This window comes from Phaseolus vulgaris, chromosome 3 (assembly GCF_051622355.1).
Source record: "Phaseolus vulgaris cultivar YP4 chromosome 3, ASM5162235v1, whole genome shotgun sequence".
NCBI classification, from domain to species: domain Eukaryota; kingdom Viridiplantae; phylum Streptophyta; class Magnoliopsida; order Fabales; family Fabaceae; genus Phaseolus; species Phaseolus vulgaris.
The window spans coordinates 3,623,651-3,638,793 of record NC_143500.1 but is presented as its reverse complement, the minus strand read 5'-3'; the positions used below and the strand labels follow the sequence as shown (position 1 = coordinate 3,638,793).

The following is a 15,143-nucleotide window of genomic DNA, read 5'->3' as shown; positions in this document are numbered from 1 at the left end:
AAAATTAAAACTTACCAATAATATAAAAACAAAATAACATTTTTCAAATCTATAGCTAACCATTGCATTAGAATTTATGAGTTTTTATCCAAAACCGTTTTGCATATTTGGCACTAAAATTAATTTTATAAGATTAAAAAATTAAAAATTAAATACTTTTGGAACATAAATATAGAATCACGAGAAGAGCAATCAAGATGTAATAAACCTAAAAAACTCGGAAGAGGAAGGTTTGAAAGCTATAGGTCTTTTCTAATAGTATGTATTAATAGGTTTTTGAAGTGATAATAATTATTTTTATTTTTATTAGTATAAATATATATTAATCTTCTTTCATATATTTTTTACAATTTGTTGACTGTAATGTTAGGACCAAGAGGTATAACCGAAATAATGTACTGAAAGATTTAGCTAAAATAAATATATATATATATATATATATATATATATATATATTTTACCAAGACCCAGTTTAATAAGGTTCTAATTAATAACGTCCTAATTAATAAGTGTGTTTAAAATGATATTGGGAGCAAAAGGAAAGGCCCAAATAAGTTTTAAGCCCAATAAGAAGACATTATAAATAGAACATCAGTCTAACAGGTAAGTAGAGTGAATTTTATCTGATAATTATATGAATTACTTCTGACTTTAGCATCAGAGCATCTTACAAGTACACACACCTAGACGTGAGAGGACAACGAGAGGAGAAGCCGATAGCCCAACCTAGAAAGCCCAATTCAAGAGGAGAAGTCGAGAGCCCAACCTAGAGAGCCCAATCCGAAAAGAAAAGTCAATAGCCTAATCTAGGGGAGAAGCCGGTAACCCAACCTAGAGAGCCAAATTCAAGAGGTCAGTCAAAGAAGTTTGCATACTTAACTTGAAGAGAGTTATCAATCCCTTTTGTAAGAACATTGCTTATTGTTTATAGACAAAGAAGCCAACACAAAATATATTCAAATTCTTTAAGATTTTATGCAAACAAACCGTAGTTATAAATTCAACAACCAAAACTATCACGAAAAAGTTTTCTTATAAATTAATAACAACTAAAATTAGTGACGAAAAACCTTGATTAGTGATAACCTTGTGCTAGTTTTGTTAGTTTTACGATAATTTAACTATTCTCAAAAGATTCTTTTTATTTTGATGCTTTGAGAGAAATTTGAAATGGATCAACATCTAATTACCATATACGTTGGAGGTTTCTTAAAAAGGAAAAATCTTCTAATCAACTTTATTTAAAAAGTATATCGGTTTAATTAACGATTATATTGAATTTTATTGTTTAACTTTAATTTTATTTTATTTTCCTAATACTCGATGAACAAATATATTATAAACTAGTTATTTTATCTTTGTAAATATTATTCTCGTAAGGATAATATATTTAAAATAAAGATAGAATGAAAAATTAAAAGTTATTAAAAATTACATATAACTTTCTTTTTTACTAGTAAGAGAATGAAAAATTTATTTTGTTTGATTGTAAAACATCCAAATAATAAAGTGATATTCCATTCCATTCTCTTTTTTTTCATTCTCCATCATCAATCTAGAGATAAACCAAGTCACTTGTTAAAATAACTTATCTATGTTACATGTCAGATTTAAAAAATCTAGTTCTTAAATCAATGAGTTTAAAAAATGTGTCTTAATAACTATGATGGTAATGAGAAAATATGATCTTCTAAAGTCCCAACATAAACATTTAATTTTTGGAAGGATCAAAGTTGAAATAATTGAGTTGAAGAATCTAATGCACTTGCTTTTCATGAGTGATTGAGTTAAACCTTAGAAGAAAAACTAAGATATATGCACACTTAAATTTGTTTTAGTTTTTTTTTCTTTCTATTTCTTCCCTTTTTTTTTTTATCATTTTCATTTTCACTTCTCTTTATTTATTCTTCTACTAATTTTAAGAAGGTTTGGCATAAGAGAATTTTTATATATGGAAATTTTGAATTTTAGAAAGTATGATTCCAGTATCAATGACTAAAGTATGTTTAATTAATAAAAAAATGTCGTTGAAACTATTTATTTGAGTTTTTCTATTAAAGTGGTATTTTTTTTACTAGAAACTTTAATAATTTAGTATTCAAAATTATTTTTAAGAAGTAATGCGATATTTTAACTATAAAAGAAATTTAATCAGCAAAAAATAAATTTTCATCTATATTATACCACGTTCTTTTCTTGTATTTTTTTTATAAAAAAATTTAGATATTCTTTAACACATCACGACGTTCTCTTTACTCTTCCCTATAATATCTAAACATATTTATCTTATACTTTTTAAATTTAAATGTATTTCAGAATATTAATTTAATTATTTTTATTAATAATTATTTCAAAAGTTATTTTTTAAAATAAATAAAATAAAATAAATTATCAAAATAAATAAATCGACTTAAAATAATAATAAGTTTATAAAATTTAAGTTATATTTTAATAATTTTTTAAAATTTTATGTATTTTGATAATTAAAATCACAACATGTTTATTAAAAATTCATTAATTTAACGCATTTTTAATATTATTATTAATTAAAATTTAGAAAAAATGAAATGAATTTTACCAGTAATTATCAAGTGAAATGTGTGAAAACATAATTTCCAGTCGAGGTTGAAATTATTTATTATTATATCTAAATTGATTTATAATTTGAGTATAATTTTCTTTTTTTTCTTATTAATGAATCAATACGAATGTTCAAATTACTTTTTAAAAAAAATATTATTTAATTAATTTCAATAACCAAATTCTGATATAAGAAGAAAGTGTGGTGAAGTAGTTTGTGTTATGAAAAAGAGAAAGAGAAAGAGGGAAAGTTGAAGAAGATGGAGAATGCGAACAACAACGCAGTGGCGCTTCAGAACACGCACGTCAAGCTTCTCGCCTTCGATCTCCTCTCCCTGAAGCCATTCCCTTCCCATTCTTCCGAATCCTCACCGTCGTTTTCCCGCAGAGGAATCCCGCTCTCGCTCGTCGAAACCCTTGGCACCGTCACCCTGCGCCACCTCAAGCACGAGAGGCTCCTCCGCTTCATCATTGACGACGGCACCGGCTGCGTCCCCTGCGTTCTCTGGCTTAACGACGCAAATTCCCCCTCCGTCGTCCGCCGCCGCCGCCACGAGCTCGCGGCGCGCTTCGTCGGAGTGGTGAAGATCGGCGCGGTGGCGAGGGTGAGAGGCAGACTGAGCCGGTACAATGGCGGCGTGCAGGTGAGGGTGTCGGACGTGGTGGCGGAGAGAGATCCGAACGCCGAGATCTTCCACCGCCTCGACTGCATCAGGTTGGCTCGCAACTGTTACAATCTTTTGCCTCCACCTTCTTTCAAACGATAATAGTAAATTTTTATTTTTATTTTTATTATACTCTTTTTTTTTCTTGTGTACAATTTATTACTGATGGAATATTATTGTTATTTATATAAAATGTTATTTATCTAGATATTTATACTATTATGGTGAAGAAAAAATGAAGTGGATTTTGTCTCTTAATTTAAAATGAATTTGTTAAAAGGTACTATGTTTTTTATTTTAATTTATAGAATGTTAAATTATTATATTTTTTCTTTTAAGAAAATGTCATAGAATATAAAATAATTAAATACTATATTAAAGAGAATATTTGCAAATTTCACAATTTAAATAATAATGATGAATTGAAGATGAAAATTCTTTTATAATGTGAGAAAATAATTTGAGGTTATTCTGAACTTAAAAAAAAGTTGAATTGGTTTTAAAAGTTGATTCCTCTTTTTAAGTGTTTCTAAAAAAGTGTTTACTATTTATACTAATAGATAATGGACCTATTAGGCCCAACACTTGATTTCGTTCTAAACTGTTTCTTTCTACACCTATAAGGCCCAACACCTTGATTTCGTTCTAAACTGTTTCTTCCACACTTATTGTATTAAATGAGTTAGTAACGTTTATTGTATTAAATAATACACTAAAAAAATTATTAAATAATCACCAAGTTAAAGATAAAGAAAATAACTAGTCATTATGTTGACTATGTTATATACTATCTTAGAAACTAAAAAATATTATTAGTATCTAAAGTGTTTTCTATTAGTAATAAAAATATATAAAATGATTTCTAGATTTATATCTAAATTAGTTACCAAAATTTTAACTACTAATATATTTTATTTATAAAAGCTCTTATATTAGGTATCACTATGAGCTTGACATCTCACCAAAGCTAGATTAACACCTCAAGTATCAACAATAGTATTTCACCACATGAAAAAAGTATTATTAAAATAAAAGAAAAAAATATATATAAACAAATATGGAGAGACTAGACCAAAACTCATATATAAAAAACCTAAGAAAAACGATACATAGTAATCTATACCTATTAATAAATAATCATAAGAAAATACTAGATGGAAGTCTATCGTACAAATGAAATTGTTCTCTATGAATAAATCCCACGTTAACAAGATTGTCAGCACATGCATTTCCTTCACACAAAAAAAGTGAGAAATTTTAAACCTGATTCCCCCACAATGATCAAGATAAGTGTTCCACCTATTACGAAGAATTCAAGAAACATTAATCATAACAGTAAATGCAACACAAACCAAGACATAAACTAGTAAGATCCATCTTTTTAGTTACTTCAATGACATGTATAACTCCATAAAATGCAGCAATTAAAACAGTTTTAGCTACTAATATTTCAGATTCTCAATTAGTCTCTAAAAGACTAATAGAGAATAATTTAGAATATTAAATAGTTAATAGCTAAAACCTTGTTATCTAATGGTTATATATTAATTTAGAAACTACTTTATAAATTTGTATTAATAATATAAACTACTTTATATACCAATTTTTATTAATAATATATAAACTACTTTAGATGTCAATGTTAAAGGAATTAGACCATTGAATTTTAACATTTATTTAATTTTTAATGTAATACATTAACAAATTAAAACACCATTAATTAATTAATTAATGTAATTATGAAATTAAAATTTCATTAATACTATACTTATCTAGAAAGAACTATAAGAATTACTCTTTAGACTAAGATTTAGACATTCACACTATATTTGAGAATTCTTATCAAGTATTCCTAAATCACGCAGAGAAACACCTTTATTTCAAGAACACTCTTGCAATGACTTTCCATTTCAATCAAATTTTTCTCTTGAGAATTGTAATTGTTGCTATGGTTCTCCCTCAAGGTAATTAGTAAGATGATTTCATTTCACTATTTAGTTTGTTTATAACATATAACTTCTACGAAAAAAAAATTGTTTTAAGTTATTCTCTAGTCAACATTAGAAGAGAAGACAACAAAAAAAGTAGTTAATAATTTTGTATCCATTTTATATGTTGAAAATTAAGATAATAAATTAAATAAATTTATTTATAAAACATGTGAATTCTTTTCTTATGACAAAATTAATCATTGCAGAACCTGTTAGTGGACCACCAATAATAACACCAAGTGATTCATCAAAACCGCATTGTGATGGATTACCATGCACTCCAGGTGACCATTTTTGTAATCCATGTTGCATATCAAAAGGACACAATAGTGGATCATGTGAAAAACCAGGCAAATTTTTTGTTTGTAAATGTAAGGATTAAACTATCCATTCATGTTTTATGATAAAAAATTAATAAAATTGATATTTTAATTATCATTTATGTGAAAAATCAGTATGAATAAATAAATTTGCAAGATAAGGAATTACTAGAAAAAGAATTACAATTTCATATATAATATGAGATAGAAAAATATAATGTAATACAAAAAAATCTCAATTGTCACAAATTTCTTATATTCAATACATATTTTTCATGTTTAATTGTATGGAAAGATAATTTGTTACTATTATCTTCAAGAAATTACTTTAAAATAAGATATATGAATTTGTTATTCAAACCAACCAATCTCATTTTAGAGTGAGAAATATTAAAAGATAAGTGATTTTTTTCTCTAAAACTTATAATTTAAATGATTTTTTTTATTGTCCAAAGGGAAACCTAAGAATTATTTTTAATTAAAAAATATAATTTAAGTGAGGATTCTCACACAAGTTATATTTCCATATTTTCTACAATCTATTTTACTTTGATTGTATTTTAATACTTTAAAATGCAGTATAGTCATAACTAATGTTACATTTCATGTGTCGAAGATGAACGTTGAATTCATTTATGTTGTTATGTTATTTATCAAATAGTTTAATATGTGATGAAGTATTATTCATTCTCAAATGTGATGTGTTTAATGTAGATGGTAGTTATTATGAGAGTGTAATATAGTGTGTAACATCCAAAATATTTATCAAATGTTATGATTTTTATATTAATTTTTTTACATAAAACAAATATCACAAAATAATAAATTCTAAAAAGAATTATTATTGAACCCAATTGACAAAATAATTTATTACTTAGTTTGAAAGTTAAAAGGGATGTCATCTAAATCGACATATGTATTAAATATTCACTTTCACAATATGAAAATAATAAATTTCATTCATAAAAATCATAAAAATGTTCATACAAACACTTATGTACATCAAATCATTTCTCTTAAATATAGAATCCAAAAAGAAAATATCCTACACTGATATAAGTCTATCTTTAAATAAGAAGAAATTTAAACATTTACAATATCAATAAATCTTCTCCTAGTTCAAATGAATATACCACAAAAATAACATAAAAAAGACATAAGATAGACAAAGATAAAAAAAATGTATTGTTAATAATTTTTCGTTGTATTAATAAATTAAAATAAAACAAAAAATTTGAACTTGAAACTTAAATGTTTTTAATTGAATAAATATTTTAATCAATTAAAATAGAGCCAAGTTGATAACTTTAGGTTTATGTGTTTTTAATGGATTAAAATGTTCTTCCTAACTTTTCTAATAAATCTAAAAACATTCTAACAAACATAAAGCTAATAGTTTTAATCAATTAAAATGATGGATTAAATCTTATATATATCCTTCAATATTTTTTCACCTATATAACTAAAATATCGTCATAATTATGCTCATTTATTAACGGAAATAAATCAATACTACACAACTCTAGCAACAATTATTTATTTTAGATTTCAATCTCATCAAAGTTTAAGTCTATAAAATTTTATCTATTCTTTGCAAATTACTAATGAGTGACATTAGAAAGAGAACATATGTTAAAGAGAAACTAGAGAGTTCAAAGGTTATAAATTTAGAGATATAATAGGTTTCTGGTAAATAAAGAATAAAATAATTTTTAATTATATATATATATATAGATTATATTTAAATAAATTATAAATATTGTACTTAAAAAAATCATTAATTTATGAATTAATTATAAATATTATTATCATTAAAAAAATCATAATAATAAAAGATATGTATTATGTATTTTCAGTAATAGCTAGCGTATAATGTTATTTATCTCAATATTTATATTATTATGTTATAGTGGACACGTATTTGTATATAAAAATAAATAAGAAAAATTATTGCGTTATTAATTTTTATTATTATACATGATTTTTAAATTGGTATTTAATTAATTATCAAGACTTTTTTTTATTAAATTTAGAATTTAAATAATTTATTTATTATAATAACTAATTATTTATTTTATTTAAAATTAATTTTTTTAAATAATTTTCTAGTCGTATTATTAAAAGTATTGTTATTGTTAAAGAAAGACTGAATAACTACACAATTGTCATCACCTTTTGATATTTTGTATTAATAAAAATTAAATTTTATAAAAAATAAATAAATTAGTATACTTATATAACATTTGTATAACATGTTGAGGATCTTAAAAAATAACACTATGAAAAGAATAATTAATTTTTTTAGTATTAATAATATGGTTGAAAGGGAAAATAATTGTCTAAAGCAAGAACATTCAAAAATAATTTAAGACTAATACGAAAGTAATTATATTCTTTATTTATGTAAAAGTATTATTTATTGTCTTTAGTAATATTAAATTAAAATTTAATTATGATAATTAACATTTTTAATGATATAATATTATCTTTTGTTTGTAAAGTTACAAGTTAAATTAAAATTAATTATTAATAAGTATATTAACTTTTTAAGTTATAAAATTGTAAAAATATAAACTTTTGAAGTTATAAATTTTTAAAAGTATGTTAACTTTTTAAGTTATAAAATTTTAAAGTATAAATAAAAATTTTAAAATGTGTGAGATTTATGGTGCAAGAAAATCATTAAATAAAAACTATTTATAAAAATCAAAATAATTAATTACTAATATTAACTAAATTAAATATCATTTTATAAAAAAAATTATTAGTATATAAAGTAATTTCTATTATTAATAAAAATTATAATAGAAACTACTTTATAAATTTTTATTAATAAGAGAAATAGTTTTACATACCTATAAATTTTTAGTCTCTAAAATAAAATTTAACTTAATCAATATAATAAATAATTATTTTTTATATCTAAATTTATATATTTTTTAATGATTTTTTAATAATTTTATAATACTTTATAATTATAACCAAACTTGCATAAAATGTTAACAATAATGTAACCTGACTAAGACGTTGTTATTAAGTTGAAAATTATTAATTTTGAGTTAGAAAGAGTTGATTGTATTAAATACTAACTATATTAGTAACTTTGTCCAAACAAATTAAATATATAAAAAACTGAAAAAAAAATGTTAAAGGAATTAGACCATTGGATTTTAACATTTATTTAATTTTTAATGTAATACATTAACAAATTAAAACACCATTAATTAATTAATGTAATTATGAAATTAAAATTTCATCAATACTACACTTATCTAGAAACAACTATAAGAATATTCTTTGGATTAAGATTTAGTCACTCACACTCGTATATTTGAGAATTCTTATCAAGTATTCCTAAATCACGCAGAGGAACGTCTTTCTTTCAAGAACACTCTTGCAATGGCTTTCCATTTCAATCAAATTTTTCTCTTGGGAATTGTAATTGTTGTTATGGTTCTCCCTCAAGGTAATTAGTAAGATGATTTCATTTCACTATTTATTTTGTTTATAACATATAACTTCCATGAAAAAAAAAGATTGTTTTAAGTTATTCTTTAGTCAACATTAGAAAAGAAGACAAAAAAAAGTAGTTAATAATTTTGTATCCATTTTATATGTTGAAAATTAAGATGATAAATTAAATAAATTTATTTATAAATCATGTGAACTTGTTTCTTGTGACAGAATTAATCATTGCAGAACCGGTTAGTGGAGCACCAATAATAACACCAAGGGATGCATCAAAACCGAATTGTGATGGATTACCATGCACTCCAGGTGACCATTTTTGTGATCCATGTTGCATATCAAAAGGACACAATAGTGGATCATGTGAAAAACCAGGCAATTTTTTTGTTTGTAAATGTAAGGATTAAACTATCCATTCATGTTTTATGATAAAAATTTAATAAAATGGATATTTTAATTATCATTTATGTGAAAAATTAGTATAGTATAAATAAATAAATTTGCAAGATAAGGAATTACTAGAAAAAGAATTACAATTTCATATATAATATGAGATAGAAAAAATATAATGTAATATAAAAAAATTCTAATTGTCACAAATTTCTTATATTCGATACATATTTTTCATGTTTAATTGTATGGAAAGAGAATTTGTTACTATTATCTTCAATAAATTAATTTAAAACAAGATATATGAATTTTTGTTATTCAAACCAACCAATCTCATTTTAGAATGAGAAATATTAAAAGGGAAGTGATTTTTTCCTCTAAAACTTATAACTTAAATGATTTTTTTTATTGTCCGAAGGGAAACCTAAGAATTATTTTTAATTAAAAAATATAATTTAAGTGAGGGTTCTCACACAAGTTATATTTCTATATTTTCTACAATATATTTTACTTTGCTTGTATTTTAATACTTTAAAATGCAGTATAGTCATAACTAATGTTACATTTCATGTGTCGAACATGAACTTTGAATTCATTTATATTGTTATGTTATTTATCAAATACTTTGATATGTGATGAAGTATCATTCATTCTTAGATGTGACGTGTTTAATGTAGATGGTAGTTATTATGAGAATGTAATGCAGTGTGTAACATCCAAAATATTTATCAAATGTTATAATTTTTAATATTAATTTCTTTACATAAAACAAATATCACAAAATAATAAATTCTAAAAATTATTATTATTAAACCAATTGAGAAAATAATTTATTACTTAAGTTAAAAGGGATGCCATCTAAATCGACATATGTATTAAATATCCACTTTCACAATATCAAAATAATAAATTTCATTCATAAAAATAATTTTTTTTTTTCATACAAACACTTATGTACATCAAATCATTTCCCTTAAATATACAATCCAAAAAGAAAATATTCTACAATAATATAAGTCTATCTTTAAATAAGAAGAAATTTAAATATTTACAACATTTTAAGGTAGAACCAATGGAGGTAAAAAAACTTAAATGACATTATAATTGTTTCATGACCATCCACAATTTGTTTCTATTAAAAATAAAAAATATGATATATGTTATAGAAAAACATATTTTTATCCCAATTTAAATTATATGTAATATTTGTAACTAGAAAGATTAAAAAATAAAATATAATTAAAATAATTTTGTATAATTTAGTAGGAAAAATTTCTATGTGATCTTAGCATGGACCTAAATTTAAAACTTAAATTTATTAAAAAAAAATGTTTTTGGAGTATAGTAATTATGTAACATGCTCAGAGTAATAAAACTATGAATCTTAAGAAAAAAATATTTTATTTTGTATGAACAATATGGTTGAAAGGAAAATAATTGTCCAAAACATTAAAAAATAATCTCTAAGAGTTATGAATTTATGACTAATAAAACGAAATTACATTCTTTATTTATGTAGAAATATTATTTATTGTCTTTAATAATATTAAATTAAAATTTAATTATAATAATTAATATTTTTGTAATGATATAATTTTATTTTTTGAAATTAAAATATTATCTTTTGTTTGTGAAGTTACAAATTTAATTATTAATAAGTATATTAACTTTTTAAGTCATAAAGTTTTAATGTATAATAAAAGATTTAAAATGTGTGAGATTTACAATAGAAGAAAATCATTAATTAAAAATTAAATTTAGAAACCAAAATAATTAGTTATTATATTGACTAAGTTAGATATCATTCTATAAATTGAAAAAAAAAATTATTAGTATCTAAAGTAGTTTTTATTATTAATAAAAATTTATAAAGTGGTTTGTAAATTAGTATCTAAATTAACCATCATGATTTTATGTACTAATATTTTAGATTCTAAATTAGTCTTTTAAAAATAATAATAAAGATTAATTTAAAAACTATAATAGAAGTTATTTTATAATTTTTTATTAATAACATAAACCACTTTAGATACCAATAGTTTTTTTAGTATTTAAACTATAATTTAACTTAATCAATATAATAAATAACTATTTTTTATTAAATTTTGTTGCAATTTAATGATTTTATATAATTATAACCAAAGTTGCCTAAAATAATCTTAACAATAATACAAAGTACTTATTTTGGTAAGATGTTGTTATTAAGTTAAAACTTATTAATTTTGAGTTAAGAACGTTCACCATATTAAATGCATTAAATTTAGAGGATAATTGTATTTAAAATATTATGGTAAAATTAATCAGGCTGGGTTAAAATTAACAGTGATGAGAATTATACATGCTATGGAGGAAGCTCAAAAGATGGGAATTAATAACGTTTGGCTTGAATGTTATTCTGTCTTGATTTATGTTGCGTTTACGGTTATGACTAATGTTCCGTGGATGCTTCGTAATCGATGAAATACTTGTTTTAATTTCTGTGGGACAATCAGGTTTAGGATTACTCATATTTTTCGTGAGGGGAATGCATGTTCTGATAAGTTGGTTAATTTAAGGTTCATTCATAGATAATCATTTCATTGGTACAATAAACTTTCATCTAGTTTGTTCTTAAAATTCTTTATGAATAGGTATAAACATGTGGGTTTTGGTCTAATCCCCCATATTTTTGTATTTTCTTTCTTTTTCTTTTTTTAATAATACTTTTTTCATGTAATGCAAGATGATTGTTGTTACTTGAGGTGTCAGCATAGCTGAGATGTCAAGTTGCATAGTGATATAACATGGAAACTTTTATAAAAAAAAATATTATGGTAAAAGATGTTGTAGGAATTAAATGGTTGAATTTTGTCATTTATTTAATTTTTAATGTAATTAATTAACAAATTAAATCACCATTAAATACATTAAGTAATGTAATTATGAAACTAAAACATTATTAATTAATGTAATTATGAAATTAAAATTTAATTGATACTACATTCATCCGAAAACAACTATAAGAATTACTCTTTGGACATTTGAAAACTCTAATCAGGTATTCTGAAAACACCTTTCTTTCAAGAACACTCTTATAATGACTTTCCATTTCAATCAAATTTTTTTCTTGGGAATTGTAATTGCTGCTATGGTTCTACCTCAAGGTAATTAGTAAAATAATTTTCCCTATTTTAGTTTGTTTATAACATATTATTTCCATGATGTTTTGTTTTGTTTTACACTATTCTCTAGTCAACATTAAAGAGAAGGCAAAATAAAGTAGTTAATAATTTTGTATCCATTTTATATGTTGAAAATTAAGATAATAAATGGAAGAAATTTATTTTGTAAAACATGTGAACTTGTTTCTTTGTGACATAATTGATCGTTGCAGAACCCATCAGTGGAGCACCGATAACAACACAAAGTGATTCACCACCACCAGATTGTAATGGATTAAAATGCAGCTTAGGAAACAAGTTTTGTGATCTATGTTGCACGGGACAAGGACACAAGAGTGGATCATGTGTAAAACCAGACTTTTATTATGTTTGTCAATGTCAAAACTAAACTATCCATTCATGTTTTATGATAAAAAATTAATAAAATAAATATTTTAATTATCATTTATGTGAAAAATTAGTATAAATAAATAAATTTGCAAGATAAGGAATTACTATAGAAAAGAATTACAATTTCATAGATAATATAAGGTAGAAAATATAACGTAACCTAAAAAATTTCTAATTGTTATCAATTTCTTAATTTAATTCATTTCTTTTGTATAAAGAAAATTCTTGAAAGTAACAAAATTAAAGAAAAATATTGTGACATGCGTTATTATAAGCAATTAAAATACAAATGATTTCTAGTAACAATTTTATGTATAATATGTGTAAAACAATATAGAATATTTTGAAAATTTTCACTTGTTTTTTTTTTTATTTAGTTCATGACAAATAGTGAAATATAATTGAAAGTTAAAAATTTTATATTCCCATGAAGATGGTAACTAATGTCATTCATGTTAACTTATGTGATTACCTAAAAGCAAATTGAGTATTGAAACTTGTTATGAAAATCTTAAAAGAATAAATGGACTTTAGGGTAGTCTAGTGAAATATTCCAAAGGACCCTTGATCATTAAAAATAAATGTTAATCAAACATAATTTATTTTCAAAAAATTATATTTAAAATTTATATTAATCTTATACATATTTTTATTTTCTTTTTGAAGTTCTTAAAAATTTAGATAATGATTAAGTAAATAAGGATTTAGAAAATGATTGAATTGATTTCTAAATTTACACATGATTGAAAGAAGTATTTAAAAAAGGGATAATATATGATAATTAATATTAATTATACCTTCACTTATTTAGAAAATATTAATTGTCAAAATAGGTTATATCATATTTATATTACATTATTCTAGAAAACGTTATTAGATTTTTTTTTTATCAAAACATGGTTTCTTATTAAAATAACCAGGAAAGATAATGACACATGTCTTAAAAATAAAATAAAAAATCAATAAAACTATTGTTATTGTTAAAGAAAAATATCTAAATTGTGAGAATACTACACTTTATACCAATAAAAGTTTATATATTTATGTTTCTACTTCTCCAAATAAATCACTTCGAAAACAATATAAACAATAACAATATAAACAATTGTCATTGAAAATTTTGTACTTTTGGTACAATTAATGTAAAAAGAGGTTTTAAACATGTGTATAAACACTAATTTAAGTGAAAGTTTCATTTAATAAAAATTCGGTGAAAATTTTAAAAATAAGATTATCATAGACTATAATTCTAATTTAAATATATATATATATATTTATATTTTGTTATGATTAAGATTTTAAATACTAAATACTTTATACATACACTTTGTTTAGTTTTATAGTAAAGTATGTGTGTTATAGTTGTATTGTTACTCCATATTTTAGTTTTTCTAAAATTTAATTTTAGGTCCTCAAAATTGAAGAAAAATTATTAATAGAATTGAAGAATTTCAATTTGTTTTCAAAACAAAAGTGTATGATATGTGCAAATGATGTTTTTTCCATACCAAATTTCTGAAATTTCTCATTATTAAAAATTCGGACAATCTTAAATAGATTTCTCTTTCAGTTCTATAAATAATAAATAAATCACTCATTGCTTAATTATTTCTTTTTCGAAAGAAAAAAAAGTCAATACAAATTTCTTAAAATATTAAAATAATTAAGAATATTACTCATAACGAAATATTTATATCCCATTACATCTCGTATACATGATACGGACTACTAAATAATACACAATTTAATTTAATAAACATATTAAACTAGCTATAATGTAGCTCATCACTTTAAAGGAATTATTAACCTAAATTCAATTAAGACACATTTTTCTTTTTAACAAAAATATTTTGAGATAGAGCAAATACCCATATTTTGAACTTGTCAAAATCATATTTTACTCTTTCATGGTTGTTTAAATTAGGGGTATGTTAATATATACTATTTTATTATTTTTAGTGTTATTTTAAATTAAATAAATTCAAATTATGAAAATAAATAAGGGTATAGTTTTTTAAACCTAAACTAAAGGTTGTAACTCAATCGAAATTTAAGGAGAATAGATTCTTTATAATTGAGGAGTTTGTGATACATTTTTAGTATCGTTAGGATCAATCGTCACATGTGAGGTATTGTCTAGATTAGGGGTGGCAATGCGGACTGACCCGTCCCGCAAAG

At 22.8% G+C, this 15,143-nt stretch overlaps 1 protein-coding gene and 1 long non-coding RNA gene across 3 annotated transcripts; both read left to right on the top strand.

The window, feature by feature from the left end:
• The first annotated feature begins 2,799 nt into the window (after nucleotides 1-2,799).
• STN1 (Nucleic acid-binding, OB-fold-like protein) lies at nucleotides 2,800-5,678 on the top strand. 2 transcript variants are annotated; one of them, XM_068606110.2, is made up of 2 exons: nucleotides 2,800-3,295; nucleotides 5,443-5,678. In XM_068606110.2, exons 1-2 carry the CDS (start codon nucleotides 2,841-2,843, stop codon nucleotides 5,450-5,452), a joined length of 465 nt encoding a protein of 154 aa, XP_068462211.1. In that variant the 5' UTR covers nucleotides 2,800-2,840; the 3' UTR covers nucleotides 5,453-5,678. The 2 variants fall into 2 exon arrangements, 1 of the variants encoding a protein (XP_068462211.1); XR_016519511.1 differs by lacking the exon at nucleotides 2,800-3,295 and adding an exon at nucleotides 5,083-5,209.
• A 3,258-nt stretch (nucleotides 5,679-8,936) lies between these two features.
• LOC150028627 (uncharacterized) lies at nucleotides 8,937-9,491 on the top strand. The gene is made up of 2 exons (XR_011080307.2): nucleotides 8,937-9,022; nucleotides 9,241-9,491. It is a non-coding gene; the product is annotated as an uncharacterized LOC150028627 (long non-coding RNA).
• Nucleotides 9,492-15,143: the final 5,652 nt, after the last annotated feature.